At 37.7% G+C, this 16,451-nt stretch overlaps 1 protein-coding gene and 1 long non-coding RNA gene across 2 annotated transcripts in view; both read left to right on the forward strand.

Annotated features, from left to right (window-relative positions):
• LOC310736766 (A disintegrin and metalloproteinase with thrombospondin motifs 2) overlaps positions 1–16,123 on the forward strand; it is a 132,031-nt gene extending 115,908 nt beyond the window's left edge. The window contains exons 15-24 of the mRNA XM_083560573.1: positions 3,540–3,673; positions 3,782–3,902; positions 3,989–4,069; positions 4,145–4,308; positions 5,165–5,330; positions 5,466–5,598; positions 6,724–6,931; positions 7,479–7,608; positions 8,569–8,658; positions 14,171–16,123. Of these exons, the coding sequence (XP_083416699.1) occupies positions 3,540–3,673; positions 3,782–3,902; positions 3,989–4,069; positions 4,145–4,308; positions 5,165–5,330; positions 5,466–5,598; positions 6,724–6,931; positions 7,479–7,608; positions 8,569–8,658; positions 14,171–15,168 (2,225 nt within the window). The 3' untranslated portion in view covers positions 15,169–16,123. The remainder of the gene's footprint in view (positions 1–3,539; positions 3,674–3,781; positions 3,903–3,988; positions 4,070–4,144; positions 4,309–5,164; positions 5,331–5,465; positions 5,599–6,723; positions 6,932–7,478; positions 7,609–8,568; positions 8,659–14,170) is intronic.
• Positions 1–16,451, forward strand: part of LOC310736835 — a 237,456-nt gene that overhangs the window by 143,880 nt on the left and 77,125 nt on the right. The window lies entirely within an intron of this gene.

The raw sequence follows: 16,451 nt of genomic DNA on the forward strand, positions 1-16,451 counted from the left end.
AAAATAATTGTACTGGATCAAGTGCTATAATAACTATATAATAATGTATTTCATGAATAATAATAATAATAATAATAATAATAATAATAATAATAATAATAATAATAATAATAATAATATTATATAATATTATATAATATAATAATAATAATAATAATAACAATATTATATAATATTATATAATATAATAATAATATAATAATAATATTGTTATTATTATTATTATTATTATTATTATTATTATTATTATTAAATTATGGTCTTCAATTTAAAGACTAATATATTCTCTCATGTTGTTGATTGTCCCTTGGTTTTATGTTACATCATGTTATTTTCTTTTTGTATCTGTGTTTTCTTTCCCTATTCTATTACTCAAGAACCAAGTACTTGCGTTTAAAGCCAGTATAAAACAGTCACCACATTGTTACAAACTAAAAAAAAAAAAAAATAGAGAGTTTTAAAAAGCCTGCCATTGAAACCCCTTTATCAGACCCCTGTTTATTTTCAGACCCTGATGTGGCTCGATTTTTACGCCTATAAAAGAGCATGTTTTCTGTTCCAGAAATGAGTAAAAAAAAATGATCACGTTTCAGCTGCCAGCTCGAATGCCTCTTTTTGCCTTTTACCCGCGTCCTCTGCGAGCTGGAGTTCCTCGAGCAGATTGTGTAATCTCCACAAAACCGTTAACTTGTCAGCTGTGAATCTCGGATCTTGCGTTCACGACAAGAAAAAGTGGGTAAACTGGGGACTTCTGGAGTCGTAGAGATTTGACAGCAGAACAGCAGTTCTGTGCCTAGATTATTATTATTCTGGTGAGCCCAGTTTCAGAGCTTAAAAGCATCTGGTAGGATTTCGGATGAAGCGATATTGAATTGACGCAGAAGCTCAAGCGACAGTGAGGAGCCTCAGAAATGTTTCAGTTCCTCGTTCTTTTTTTTTTGTGTCCAATGACTTTATTATTAAATCTTCTGATGTACAGGCTTTTATGTTTTTTGCTTGTTTGTAAAGTTTTGGCAGTTTTTCTCTCCTCCTTTCTTCTCTGTGGCTGTGAGTGCCAATGATGGAGGCTTAATAGTTTGTCAGAAGGGCGTCTGAACATTGTCGGCTGGAAATACACCTGCAAGACAAATTGTCTGTATATCAATGAGCTTGTTGGAATACTTCTATAGTAACAACGTCCACATCCACTCGTATAGAAAATAGATTTTTTTTTGCATTTTTGGTGCAAACACAGTTTATAGCTATAGTCCAAATGGAAATGATTGGTAGCAGGAAAGTTACTGGTCTGAAATATAACCATAAATGTATAAATTCTACGTCTTTCTTTTAATCAATAAACATTTGTCAGTTTTGCCTGCAGTATTAAAGGATTGTGTCGTTATTGGAAAATAAGCAACTATGCGCTGATTACACATCGCATAATCACCCATCTTGAATTGTTTCCCTTTAGCATGTTCCCGAGTGTTTCATTGTATACTACGTCTGCAAGCTCGAGTTCCCTCAAACAGGCTGTGCCGGTAGTATGTGTAATCTCCACAGAGCTGATAACTCCTCAGCTGTGAGTCTGGATCTCCTGATCACGGCAGGAACAGCCACAGAGAATCTTAGCTAAGCGGGGACTTTAGGAGTCGTGCAGACTTGATGCCAGACGGCAGAATGTGTCAAATCAATAACAGATGAATGGATTTTTGATGTAACTTAGTTCCAGGTATGTTGGCAAATCCAAATTTTTTTTTTTTAGTCCTCCATCGCCAGCTCTGATTGGCAGCCTGCCAACACCTACTCTCATAAGAAAGTAATATGTGTGTATTCGTCAGGGATACGGTAGGATAAAATCGTAAATATACGAGCACAGTATAGGCTTTTATGATATGACAGTCCCAGCGTAAGAGACATGGTCTTTACGACTTGCCAGTCCCAAAAAAGGAGGCATGGCCTTTATGACTTCTCAGTGCCAAACAATGAGGCGTATCCTTTATGCCTTGTCAGTCCCAGTAATGGGGTGGACTTTCGGACATGTCAGTCCAAGTGAAAGAGGTGTGGGTTTTATGAAATGTCATTCCCAACAAATGAGACTTGTCTTATTTGAAGAAGGTGTGGCCTTTGGCATGTCACTGCCAGTGAAAGAGGTGTGGCTTTCATGAAATTTAAGTCTCTACAAATAAGACTTGTCAGGCCCATTGAAAAAGGCGTGGCCTTTATGACGTCAATCATGGTGAATAAGGCGTGGTCTTTATGACGTATTAAATAAGGTGTGGCCTTTACAACATGTCGTTCGTAGTGAATAAGGCGTGGCCTTTTTTGGCATGTTATAAGTAGTAATTAATGCGTGGCCTTTATGACGTCATTTGTAGTGAATAAGGTGCGCCCTTTATGACCTGTCATTCACAGTAAGTAAGGCATGGTCTTTAAGATATGTAATTCATAGTGCATAAGGCGTGACCTTTTTGACATGTCATGCATAGTGAATAAGGCGTGGCCTTTATAACCTGTCCTTTATAGTGAATAAAGCATGGCCTTTTGACATGTCATGCATAGTGAATGTGGCGTGGCCTTTTTGACATTTCATTCATAGTGATTAAGGCGTGGCCATTATAACCTGTCCTTTATAGTGTATAAGGCGTGGTCTTTACGACACGTAATTTATAGTGAATAAAGCATGGCCTTTATAACCTGTCAGTTGTAGTGAATAAGGCATGGATTTTGACATGTCATTCATAGTTAATTATCTGTGGAGTTTATGTCATGTCATTTCTAGTGAATAAGGCGTGTCCTTTATAACATATCAGTCCCATTGAAAGAGGCATGGACTTTATGACATGTCAGTCCTAGTAAAAAAGGTGGTGGATGAGGTGTGGCCTTTATGACAGATCATCCCAGTAAAGAGGACATGCCCTTTATAGCTTCTCATTCCCAATAAAAGTGTGGTTTATATGACTTGCCATTCCCAGTGAAGGAGTTGTGGCCTTTATGTCCCAGCGAATGAGGCATGGGCCCTGTTCCTCTCAGTCTGAGTAAATGAAATGTGACTTCTGCATTTAAAGTAAGATTGGGGGGGGGGGATCACCTTTGTGCCCGTACAGGAATTGTGTCCTGTGTCTTAGTCCAAGTGAAGGAGCCAAGGTCTCTGTCAGTTCTAGTGAAGAAGGTGTGGTGGTTGTGTCTTTCAGTTTCAGTGAAGAAGGTGTGGTGGTTGTGTCTTTCAGTTTCAGTGAAGAAGGTGTGGTGGTTGTGTCTTTCAGTTTCAGTGAAGAAGGTGTGGTGGTTGTGTCTTTCAGTTTCAGTGAAGAAGGTGTGGTCTCTATGCATGTTTCCCAGGCCTTTATGACCCAGTATGTCCCAGTGAACGAGCTTTATCTCTGTACCTATCCGTTTCAGTAAAGCTGTGGACTCTACACCTGTCTGTAAAGTGAATAAAGCAGCCTGCCTGTGCCTGCTGAGAAAATAAAAATAATGCACTGAAACAGGTTTAAACTGCATTATATGCCTTTAAATATATATCCTTTTTGTTGTTAATGGTGCTTTTCCCTGTCCTGTAGCTAAACAGCGCTGCACCTTGTACTGCCAGTCCAAAGAGACACGAGTGGTGGTGAACATGCAGGAGCTGGTGGAACCAGGCATTCGCTGCTCCTACAAAGACCCCTACAGCGTGTGTGTGTATGGCGAGTGCGAGGTGAGGTGTAGGCATTTTTGCGTTTGCGGATTTGTGTGTGAGTGTATGTGTGTCTGGTCGTTAATGATTTGCAATTTTTTTTTTATGGTAATTTCTTTTCCTTTTTAGAAAGTGGACTGTGTGAACGTGGTGGGTTCACCACTTCTGGAGGACAAGTGCGGTGTGTGTAGTGGGGATGGAACCAGCTGCAAGACTCACAGGTTCAATTTCACCTTTGCCGATAAGAAAGGTGGGGCTTTAAATGAACAGATGTGAATAGATTGAAGAGTTTTGTGACTTTACATCAAAAATATGATTTGTGCTTTGGTATTATAGGTGTTATTAAAGTGCTTGAAATTCCAAGAGGAGCAAGACATCTGCTTATCCAGGAACTCAATGGAACAGCGAATATTTTGGGTAATCAAATCAGAATTTCTTTGATAGAATTTTGACTCATTGACTGTATCACTAAGTGTTTTGGTGCTTGTGCAGCTGTAAAGAACAAAGCAACTGGTGATTTCTTCCTGAACTCTCATGGAGATTACCCAGAAACCCGTTCAGTCATCGAGAAAGGACTGGAGTGGCAGTACGAGAACAAGAATTTCAAAGAGACCATTCAGACAGATGGACCTTTGAAGAATGATGTTGTTATCATGGTAAGCACATAAGTTCATGGTTTCATGGTAAGCACACACCTTAATCCTGGACTGTCTCCGTGCAATGTCACTTTAACGTCAGCTTATGAACAATTTAAGTGACCGTGACTGCGACACTTTAAATCTGGACCTATCTATATGTCATATACATCCCCATCCCTTTCTGTCTTATATACACATAATATATAATATATCATTTATAAAGTAATTTTTTATCCCTATTTTTATACTTATGGTAATAATTTTTTCTTTTATTAGACTTGTTGTAAAAAGCATTTCCCTACATGTCGTACTCTGTATGAATGTGTATTTGACAAATAAATTTTGATATGATTTATTTTTATTTCCATTAGTTTTTTAATGAGTCCTTCTAAATAAAACTCATAAGCTTTTATGGATCATTTTCCTGGACCTTTCTTCTGAATATAGTGTACATTGTGTTCCAAAAGATTTTGTTACATCAAAATTTTGCATAATTTTGAATGAATGCTTTGTCAGAGGAGAAAGTAACTTTAACCTTGTAATTATTGAAAGCAAGAATTATTCAAGGTTTATTCATGATTAGCCCTGCCCACTTTATATGAAAAGGGGAGAGATTTTGGTAATTAAAAAAAGGACAGAATATTTATGGCACTGTACGAGGTGGTTTTAAAAAGTTTCGAGACTAGTTCTGTTTATGAGAAAGAACTTTATTTATCTACATTTACACACATTCACCTTCAAAACAGTCCCCTGGTACAGCGATGCAGCGCCCCCAGCCTTCCTGCCACTTCTGAAATGTGTCCTGAAAGTCTTATTTTCGAAGCGTGTCGACTAGGCTCAGCTGCATTTTAACGTTTATACATGTATGTGATAGATCCGGATGCACAGCTCAGCACGGGTGAAAGTGTCAATCAAATACATCACCAACTTTGACCGTTTGAGTGACAGATCCAACGAGAACAACATGGTGCCTGACAATGCCGTTCCCTACTCCTGGGTGGTCAAGAAGTGGACGCCGTGCTCCAAGAGCTGTGGGACAGGTACTGCATTTTAGCAGCACACGTATACAGTGTGTTTGGTAAAAGAAAAAACTGCTAGGTAGAGAATGAGAATCGAATTAATACTGTACTGTGTGTTTGGTGTTGTTTTGTGTGTATGTGTGTGTTATGTTTAAGGCACACAGATGACACGCTATGGATGCCGTAAGAACTCCGAGATGAGGCTGGTGAACCGGCGCTTCTGTGAAAAAATCAAAAAGCCTTCTGTAATTTTCAGGGACTGCTACCTACGAGAATGTGCTCAGCCCATGTACGTAAGTGTGTGTGAGTATGTGTGTGAATAAGTTTGTGTGTGTTGCATATGCAATACTAATAAGACTAAAAATAATCGACAATTACGCCAACACTTATAAGTATTATTATGGTGTGAGTGTAATTTTTTAAAAAATTATTGTTATATATAACCAGTGGTGTCGTACCCGAATCAATCCACCTCTCAATACCATCATTATGACACCATGGCAATAGAAACCATCAATATTATAGAGAAACTCGGTATAACAGAGCGCTGCATCACACACAGGAATCTCATCCAGATAGAATAATGGCATTGCTTAGGAAGAAACCCAATGAACACAATTCAACACTTCTCCTTTCACTGTAGCCACAACTGCACTGCCCACATACATCATCTCTAGCAGAAGCATCGATATTCCCCTCATCAAATGACCCCAGGTTTTTCCAGCATTTTTGTGCATTATAGATTTCCTGGGGATTTGGATTGAAGGCAAATTGTGTGTTTTTGTGCAAATTTGACAGAAAAGAAAAGTATACATGGTTCATAAAAAAGCTGTTTTGAACTGTTTTAACGTTTCTTCATGATGTCCAGCCTTTTTTGAAAAGTATCTTGAAATTGCAACTGTGACCAAATCAATTTCTTCTCCTCTGTCAGTCATTATGGAATAAGGAAAAAAAAAAAAAAAACAGCTGTTAAATCTGCACGAATATATATCTGAACTTGTGCAGTTTGCTACAGATGCAGTTTGTGAGCTCTGCCTAGTGCGCTTTCTAAACAAAAAACTTGAAATTGCTGACGTGATGTAAAGCCTGCTAGAGGGCCCCTAGTGTGGCCAACTTGAAATCTGACTGGTTAAAGCAGCGAGCAACATGGGTTTAAAACTACAGGGAGTCGCCATTTTTGCTGTGAAGGGCTTACGGTAGTTTCCTTTGACCCCAGCAACACATGATGTCTGAAATTTAATAGAAAATCCAATCTGCTGCTCTGGAGGATTTCAATTAGTTCCTGTTACTACTTACATTATTACTAGAAACCACTAAGACTGTAAAATCTAAAATGCCAGTTACCTTTCACTTTAACAAAACTGGAAACTAATAAATGCCTTCTATATGTGTGTTTGTGTTGTTGTTGTTATAGCTGGGTGACTGGAGACTGGGGTGAGTGCAGTAAGTCCTGTGGCAGGTTTGGGACTCAGACACGCTCTGTGCGCTGCGTTCAGCCACTCAGAGATGGAAAGTTCAAGTCGATTCGGAGTCGATACTGCAACGATGAACGTCCGGAGGCGAGACGTGACTGCAACCGCATGCTCTGTCCTGCTGAGTGGAAACTCGGCCCGTGGTCACAGGTGAAATATCATGAACACCCATACACACATTAATTCACTTAAAGGGTTCAATAGACTTTTGAAAAATCTGGCTTCTGCTTTATTTGCTTCAGGTCCCAACAAAGCAGGAAGAAACCTACTAGATTTTATATTATAGATCAGAGCTATTGAACTACATTTGTAAATGTCCAGCTCTATTAAATACTTGGTTTAAAAAAGGTCAAAATAAGCAATAGACATAACAGAATGACCTTGAGTAACCTTTCAATGCTTCCAAACTATTGATTAGTCGTGGCTCTGTAACTAATGACACGTGTTCATCATCTGGTTTTTTTTCTGCCTGAAATGTATTAAATCATGTAAAAGCTTGGCTTTTTCTTCATGGGTTTCCTTTAGCTAAATAATGTATATAAATAAATTCATTATAAAAACGTGGAGTCACTGGACTATGGAGGGTTTTGGCATTTAAAGATTCTGCAATAAACAGTTAATGATCTTGCATTCTTTCTGCGTACTTAGAGGTGCTGTGTGTGTGTGTGTGTGTGTGTGTGTTTGTGTGTATGTGTAGTGTTCAGTGACGTGTGGCAAAGGTACACAAGAGAGGCAGGTGCTCTGTCACACTCGCGACAACACTATCGGACTGTGTTTGGAATCCAAACCTCTGGCACTGAGATCCTGCAGCATGGACCCCTGCACAAGTAAGTCCACTCTTCCTCTTATACATCTTACAATCCTAAAGGAACCAATAAACCATATACATCCTAGAGGAACCATTCTAAAGTGTGGTAGCGTAGCGGTTAAGGCATTGCATGGATGGCATGGATCTAAAGGTTATTTAAAATACACCAAGCTGCCACCCATGGGCCCCTGAGCAAGGCCCTTAACCCCCATAGCTGCTCAGTTGTGTTTATTAAATGAGGCTCTGAGGACATCTGACAAATGCCATAAATGTAGAATATAAATGTAAACCCATATAGATTTATATATTTGTATAATCTCTATTTGAGGTTTTCCATAATTTGCTGTTTTTCCAAAAAGATACACGCAGTCTGTGTTTTGTTTAGACCCCAGCAAATAATAGAAATCCTTAAGTAAGTTGAACAACATGATTGGGATCAAGAGCATACATTTTCCCAGGCTTACATGAACTATACAGACACGTATACAGGATAGTTTCTTAACGCATGAACGTTTAACGCGTACAATATTCAGCGCAAAGTCATTTAGCTGACTAATAGCAAATATAATTTAGTGTGAGCCATTAGGAAAAAGTTCTATTTATATCTCAGAATACAATAAATACGCCTAGATCTAGAGGGCTCACTAATATGAGCCAGGATTTCGGAGAATCTTCTAACGTCAGCACTAATAATCTGGAAACTTTTCAATACCGCTTTGATGAAAAATGATCATCTTTACTGTTAACTTTTTAACTTAATTGGATCGCTTTCATTTTTTGACTGCATTCATTGAGTTCATTTTGAGGTCCAGATTTTTACATAGAAAATAAGGTTGTGTTCTTGACTTCGTTCATGTTCATGATTTCATTGTTTGTTCTCTTTCTCTCTCTCTCTCTTTCTCTCTCTCTCTCTCTCTCTCTCTCTCTCTCTCTCTCTCTCTCTCTCTCTCTCTCTCTCTCTCTCTCTCTCTCATTTTAGAGGGGATGTCAGACTTTAACAAGCACGGCAACTTCCTGATTCAGTGGCTCTCTCGTCAAGACCATAAATCTCCGGTGCAGAGGTTTTCAAGTAAAGCATCCCTGTCAAGCCAAGCCATGCCACTTTTCTCTCTCTCCTCTTTGGGATGGAGCGTCGCTCTCTGTCTCTCCTTCGCTCTGCTGGGCAAACTTCCCTGATCAGCCTACAGCACCAATGCTCTTTCGCTTCTATTTTCCCGGGTGGTGGTTCTCTTTCTCCGGGCATCTCTGACAAGGGGCAAATTCTCTGTTTCTCCCTGTCTTACTTTCTCTCTCTTTCTTTCTCTCTTTCTCCGTCTCCCTCTCTCTCTCTCTCTCTCTCTCTCTCTCTTTCTCTCCTTTGTGGAGCTCTGTGTTGTGAACGCTGGCCAGTCAGAAATTGTGAACAAATCTATACACACAAAAAAAATAAAAATAAATAAATGAAAGTGAAAGAAAGGTTTACGAGAGGAAGCGGGTGGGTTGGCGGTTTGATCTGCAACCTGAGAGGTCAGTTGATGCTGAGGATTATTTGGGATGGAGCTGCCCGTTTGCGAGGTGCTCTTTTGCCATTGGCTACATTTGATGCCGTCCACGTCGGAGTGCCGCCTAAGGTGCAGGTGTGCGAGGAAAAATATTACTGAAGCTTTATTGTGAATGTGAATTTGTCACAATGAGGTTAAAAAAATTATATAAAAAATACACAAAAAAAACAGAACAAACAAACAAACAAACAAACAAAAAAAACCTTGCTAACTGCTCATTTCACATCCTAGTTCATTCTCAGACTGAAAAAAAAGGAACAGAGATATATGATTTCTATGAAAAACCTGGGAAGTGCTGTTGAATCGCTGGGATACATGCCAGCGCCTGATAGTGTACATGAGGTGGAACGTCAAGGTGAAGATAATAATAATAATCATAATAATAATAATTATTATAAAAAAAAAAAACAGGGTCGCTTTATGGCAAACGTTCGAATGCCACAACACCTCATCATCCATCCTCTCTGACTGTTAAAGAAAATATTCAATAAATGCAGCTTATTTGTGCTTGCTGTTTAATATATATACATATGTATATATTAAATATATCCATATATATATATATATATATATATATATATATATATATATATATATATATATATATATATATATATATATATATATATATAGTTTGTACTTATACATACCTATATGAATATCAATAATATAATTAATAATTTTGTTTGATCATAAATAAGCTGTAGCTTATTTGCCTACCCTTTTGACTGCTATCAATCGCTTTAATTCTTGACTGTTATGTGTAATTTTTTAAATTTTACATAAAATACAGAACTAGAAGAATTTAATAACAGATGAAAAGTGTTTCTGGGGGAAGAGGGTAGATCTATATTATGCAGGACATGCTCAGCCAGTTGCCTCTCCATTTCTTTTTTTATTTATAGAGAAACAATTAGATTTTTTTTGTTGTTGTTGTCATTCGAATTTCATTCCTTACCTTGCTGAGATGATCGGGCTGTTTCACAAGCCCCAGACATTTTCATCATTGAACAGAGTTTGTAATATATATATATATATATATATATATATATATATATATATATATATATATATATATATATATATATTTTTTTTTTTTTTATATTTTTCTTTGTCAGTGTGCATTTCTTTCGGTTACTGATGGACTCACGGAAGAAAGTGATCCACGAAAATACCTCTTACGCCTTTCATCTTCACGTCATTTTATGAGACACTGAGCGCGAGAACAATGCCTTACACTGGATTTGAATGTATCGGCATTTCTATCTGCGAAAGTACGGCTTTACTCATAGAATTCGTATCGTGTTGTATTGTATTGTATTGTAACACACAGAACCAGAGGCAGCTTCTACCAAACATTACAGAAACCAAGCAAACCCCGAGATACATAACACACGCCGGCTACCAAGTGGGCTTCTGGGGGGGGGGGATTAGGACGAATAGGGGTTCAGAAAAACCGTGACACTTGGCCTCTTTTTATCACTTCAGACGTGTTATTGTATTGTGAAACACACATTTCTGTTGTGACTATGTAGCGAGCTATTTAGAAGTTTCGTGCTAAAAAGCCGTTGCGGCGACCGTGGGGCAAAGCCAGACCTCACAGTGCGATCTTGTAAATAAACATTGGTGTTGACTGTATTTAATAAAGTAATGACTGTTAACTCTTTACTTCTCAGAAAAAAGAAAAATTAATATTATATCTTATGAGTAACTGTCGGGTTACTTCAATCAGCCTGCTGCGTCTTGGCTGGCTATTGTGGGAAAAAAAAACATTCAGATGGACTTTACGTGCACTGCGTCTATATGCACTTTGATTTATCAGGGAAACTTTATTAATGTTTTGTAAATGTTTAATATAATCATATTATATATATATATATATATATATATATATATATATATATATATATATATATATATATATATATATATATATATATATAAATGTGTGTGTATATATACGTATATATTTATGTGTATATATATACATATATATATATATATATATATATATATATATATATATATATATATATATATATATATATATATATATATATATATATATATGACACTTACGTGTGCCATGCCAGTTTTTACATCGTCATCGAAATACCTGTATTTTATTTAACCAATGACTGATTTATTTTTGTGACTCTTTGATTTACTAATGGATTGACTGGTCTCAAAGTAATGAAGTGTTTTACCAAAGTTACTGTGAACTTGTACCTTTCAATACAGTCAATTTATTTTTCTTAAGAGAACAACTCTATATCTATATATTTAACGGAACGGGAAAAGTGCATCTCATTGTTTCAGTTTCTGTCATGAACAACTGCAAACGTAGGAATAAAAATGTGTTCTGAAAAAGACGAAAAAAAAAAAAAAAAAAAAAAAACCGGCTGGCTTTTCTGTGTCTCTCTTTCTCTCTGAAATTATGTTTTTTTATAGTCATTATGGGTGTACTGTATAATACAATATATGGTCAAAGGTGTAATAGGGAAGGTGTTTTTTTTTTTTTTTAATATTGCATTCATTTAGTCCCAATTTGCTGTTATAATAAACCTTCACTCTTCTGAGATGATGTCCCACAAGAATTTAGAGTGAGATTTTAAAAGATTTAGGTTTATTCAGATAGATGGGTGTTAGTAAAGTCAGGTACTGATGTAGAGTGAGATGAGGAATCCTGGGGTGCAGTCAGCGTTCCAATCCATCTCAAAGGTGTTCAATTGGCTTGATGGCTCTATAGCAGAAAATCTTCCACTCTAACCCATATAATGCATATCTTCATAAAGCTGGCGTTTTGCACAAGGCTACTGTTATGCTGGAATAGGTTTTAGGGTCTCCTAGTTCAAGTAAAGAGGAACATCCAATACCACCACATTCAATCCTATACAAATGTGTGTCTTCAGCTTTGTGGCTGGAAAAGTCAAATGTCCCAGTACTTTTGTCCATATAGTGTCTTTTTTCCCAGGGTGCATTGTGCAGGGGCTCAATTTGTCAAGATGTCAATGTCAATTGATTATTTAGAACCCATTCGATGCATTTAATGTAAGGACGCTCATTGTCATTTTTGAATTCTTGCTAAATGAGGAATCATTGGAACTCGTCTTCTGCGGGTTTGGTTGATGGATTGCAAATCCACACTCCTCCTAATAGTGTACTGATATTCAAAACAACTTTCATGTATGCGCATTTGATAATGAGAAACGTGAAAAAAGCCCAACTTTTCATGGCAGGTTTGTTCGGCAGTCTAACAAAAGCAAGATCAAATAGATTGAAATAGATGCTGCGCTTCCAAAAAGAAGCAACATGTCTAAATGAGTAGCAGGCTAGCTCGACTGGAACACACAACACACAACAAGTGAACAGTCTCATGCATTCAATGTCTTCTCAGCCAAAAACACTTCTGATTTTTTTTCCTATTTACCAGATGTCAGAAATATGGCATGTGCTTTTTGAGCATCGCTTTTTTATATTTAGTCTCAATTTGCTCTTGTAATTCCCTCCACTCTTCTGGGAAAAAGTGCCCCTAGATTTTGCAGTGTGCTTGTGGACAATTGTGTTCATTTAGACGCATTTCTTGTCGCTTTGATCAAATTGCGAACGCTTTTGTGCATTTATTTAATGGATTGTGTAAAAGTGTCTGCTGTTTCCTACATTATCAGTTGTTTATGTTCATGTTGGTCAAAATATATTATACTGTTTTCACCTGAATAGTTTTAACCCCCAAAAACATCTCAGCATCAGTTCATTGTGTAAGACATTGAATGCAAAATGGTCAAACCAGTTGTCAACATCTGTCATCTAAAATTTACCTTAAACTTTTTTTAAACGACTAAACATTTTAATGATTTTGTTTGTGAACAATGACAAAGAGACTTTTCATTCTGATGGGAATGAGATGTTCATTGACACAAATACTTGTTTTTGGGAGATAAGTACAGGCTTTTGCAAGAAATCCAATGTGTTGTGCTGATTGTACACATTGTCTTGAGAAATGCACTTACTGCTTTGCAAACTTTTAGGATGATTTGAGAAACGTTTCAAAGCAACTGAGAAAAACTGTAGTAAAGTCAGGTATTGATTTAGGTGAAGAAGTGAGGAAGACAGCTGTGCAGTCAGCGTTCCAATTCATCCTAAAGGTGTTTCATTAATAGGGTTGAATTCAGAGCTCTATAGCGGGAGATCTTCCACTCCAACCCATGCAAATCATATCTTAATGGAGTTTGCTTTGTGCACACGGGCAATGTTATGCTGGAACAGGTTTGGATCTCCTAGTTCCAAGAAAATGTAATGCTACCAGATACAAAGACATCCTATACAGTTGTGTGCTCCAAGTTTGCGATAACAGTTTGGGAAAAAAGCAGATATGGCTGGGATATTCAGGTGTCCCAATACGAACGATGGATGGATGGCTGGATGGATGGCTGGATGGATGGATGGATGGATGGATGGATGGATGGATGGATGGATGGATGGATGGATGGATGGATGAAAACTTTATTCATCCCAATGGGAATAATTGCTGATGCAGTACACAGTGAAATGAAACAACATTTCTCCAGGACCCTGGTGCTACATCAACATCATAGAGCTACATTAAACTACACCAAACTAAGGACTATAATTAAGTTATCTTATTTACATAAAGTGCATTGCGTGCAACCAGTGCAAGAAAAAAGACTGTACAAACAGACAATACAAAACAGAACGGTGAAGGACAGATACACAAAATACACAAAATAGTGCCAACCAGTGTACATGCTGTATAATATGCTATACAGTACAATGTGTAAAAAAGAGAACTGTAAGTTCTGTAACAGTAATTGAGTGCAAACCCAAGAATCCTAATGCAAAACCTTCTGTTTTTTCAATTCTGAACAAGCTGTCTCTCCTCTCCTGTATCCCTTTGTACTGTATTTCCATCTTTCGGCTGGAGCATACACAGACACAATTCTTTGCACGTAAATATGCACAAATCATAGCTCATCATATTTTCCTGAACTTGTCTGATACCTCCACTCTGTTGTGTTATAGGCTCACAGTGTCGCACAGACCGCTCTATGTTGTGCAAGATGGCGACGCTGCAGCAGTATTGCAATATACCTGCATTCCAGCGCATCTGCTGCAATTCCTGCACCAAGGCAAACACAACAAACATCATCCCTACAACAATAGTGGCTCATCCACTAACTACACCAAGAGTGAGTACCACAAGCCCGGGTTTCATTGTAAAAACCACAAGAGCTCCTCCAACTGTGGCAGTGATGAGCAGCACGACAAATAGCGTTTCATCTAGAGAATATAATACCTGGGAATATACGATCCTCACAACAGCCACAAGGGTAGAAGCTACAACTCAGAGCATTCGTTTAAACACACCGAGCAACTTCTTGCCGAGAACATCTACGTCATTCGATCTCACAACTCAGAGTGCAAACGATAACGTCACATTGTCTAATAAAGATGATGCGATACAAAATAATACAGATACCACTGGAATAAATCAGTTAGATTTCACTTCAGTGACCATCCCTGGTGCTGACTTTAATGGATTACAAGTTGGCAGTGGCTCTCAGCCCAGAAAAGTCGGAACAATGATCCAAACCAGTGAGAATGATGAAGTAAATACTTCAGGCTGGAACCAGACAGAAACATTCATCAATACCAGCATGGCTCTTATATTCACAACACTAATACCAACTTTTAAAGAAACGCCAAGACCCGAAGAACGTATTGAACCATCGTCCGTCATGACGACATCATCCGTTACAATACCATCCGCTGCGACGGTCAGCACATCAGCACCAACGATATTAACGGCATCCAGGCCGGCCATCAAAGAGGAAGAAAACAATCTCATCGAGGTTCCCTTTCAAATCAGTGGTGTGGACAACGAGTTCCCAGAGGACAACATCATTCCTAGAAAAGGGCGCATCTTCCTGCGTGAACGAACACGCAACAAACGGATCCAGGAGCTTCTTGAGGAAAAGAGGAACTTTTTACGCCGAATGAAACGTGCTCAGGGCTTTTAGAGCCTGCTTTCTCTTATAGACAGATGTGGCAATGCTACTTTTAACTCCATACTCCGTTTTGGTGCTTGTGTTGAGAACTGAAAGGAAAAATAAATAAATAAAGCACCTGTGTGCTTCCCAAATTCACTTTTCATCGCAGGGCAAAGTGTACATCTCCGAAGCCAAAACCACTAGCAATCGTTTGCACAGTTTTTGCATTTTTGGAGCATTTATTTTATTTTTATTTTTTTAAGAAGACCTCAGGTGTGAAAGGATTTTTTAAATATGGATGACAACATGAGAGGCCATTGGTTTGAGGTGGCAAAAGAATATAAGGGTAATAAAGGTACACTATGTCTATGTAGCCAAATGTTTGTGGAATACTGGCCATCGCACAGTGATGTGGGCCTTTTCTAAACGCAGAAACACTATAATGTCTAGTTGCAGGAATACAACTAGAACTGAAAGGCTCCAAATATGTTCTAGCATGCTAATGACCCCGTACCCATACAGCATTCTTCATGACGATGTGGTGTAAGTTTGGAGTGGAAGAACTCGAGTGTCCCTTAACAGCAGTGTCTGACTTCACTAATGCTCTTGTAGCTCAATGAGCATGAAACCCTACATCCCCAAAATGTACTGCTAAGCCTTCTGGGGATCAATATAACAGATACTAAAGCTGTTCAATGGTGCGTGTGTGTGTGTGTGTGTGTGATGGTCAGATGCCCCAGACATTTGGCCAAATGGTAGATACATTAGGAATTACAAAAAATTTTTTTAACCTGTTTAATTGTAAAATAGATTCCATCAATGATTTCATGCATTCTCTGAATTTGGAACAAGGTGAGCTTTTTATTTCTTTTCCAAGCAGAAATTATTTATAAAACTTGAGTTATCTTGGTTTGACAAGGCCAGTCGAACTGGCTAACAACTATAATGTCTTAAAAATAAAATCAATGTAAAAAAAAAAGAACAACGTATATTTTCAAACTGACGGGTTGCCATGTCCACAACGTCATGTAAAAACCTGACTATAATCAACTGATCGATCGGCTTCCTAGACCCATGTAGAAAAGCTCTACTCATGAACAATATACAAAACCAATTACTAATAGTAATTACACCCTTGTTTAAAACTTTAACCACATACATTACGTCTCTTAAAGTCATTTATTCCTGTACTGATAAATAAAAATAATGTTGGATTTTATTTTATTAGATTTTATTGTTACCAGTGGTGGACGAAAAACTCCAGTAAAAGTGTCCCATTAAACTTAAAAGTAAAAGTATAAAAGTTTTAGCCT

The sequence above is a fragment of the Silurus aristotelis genome, assembly GCF_946808225.1.
Source record: "Silurus aristotelis genome assembly, chromosome: 14".
NCBI lineage: Eukaryota > Metazoa > Chordata > Actinopteri > Siluriformes > Siluridae > Silurus > Silurus aristotelis.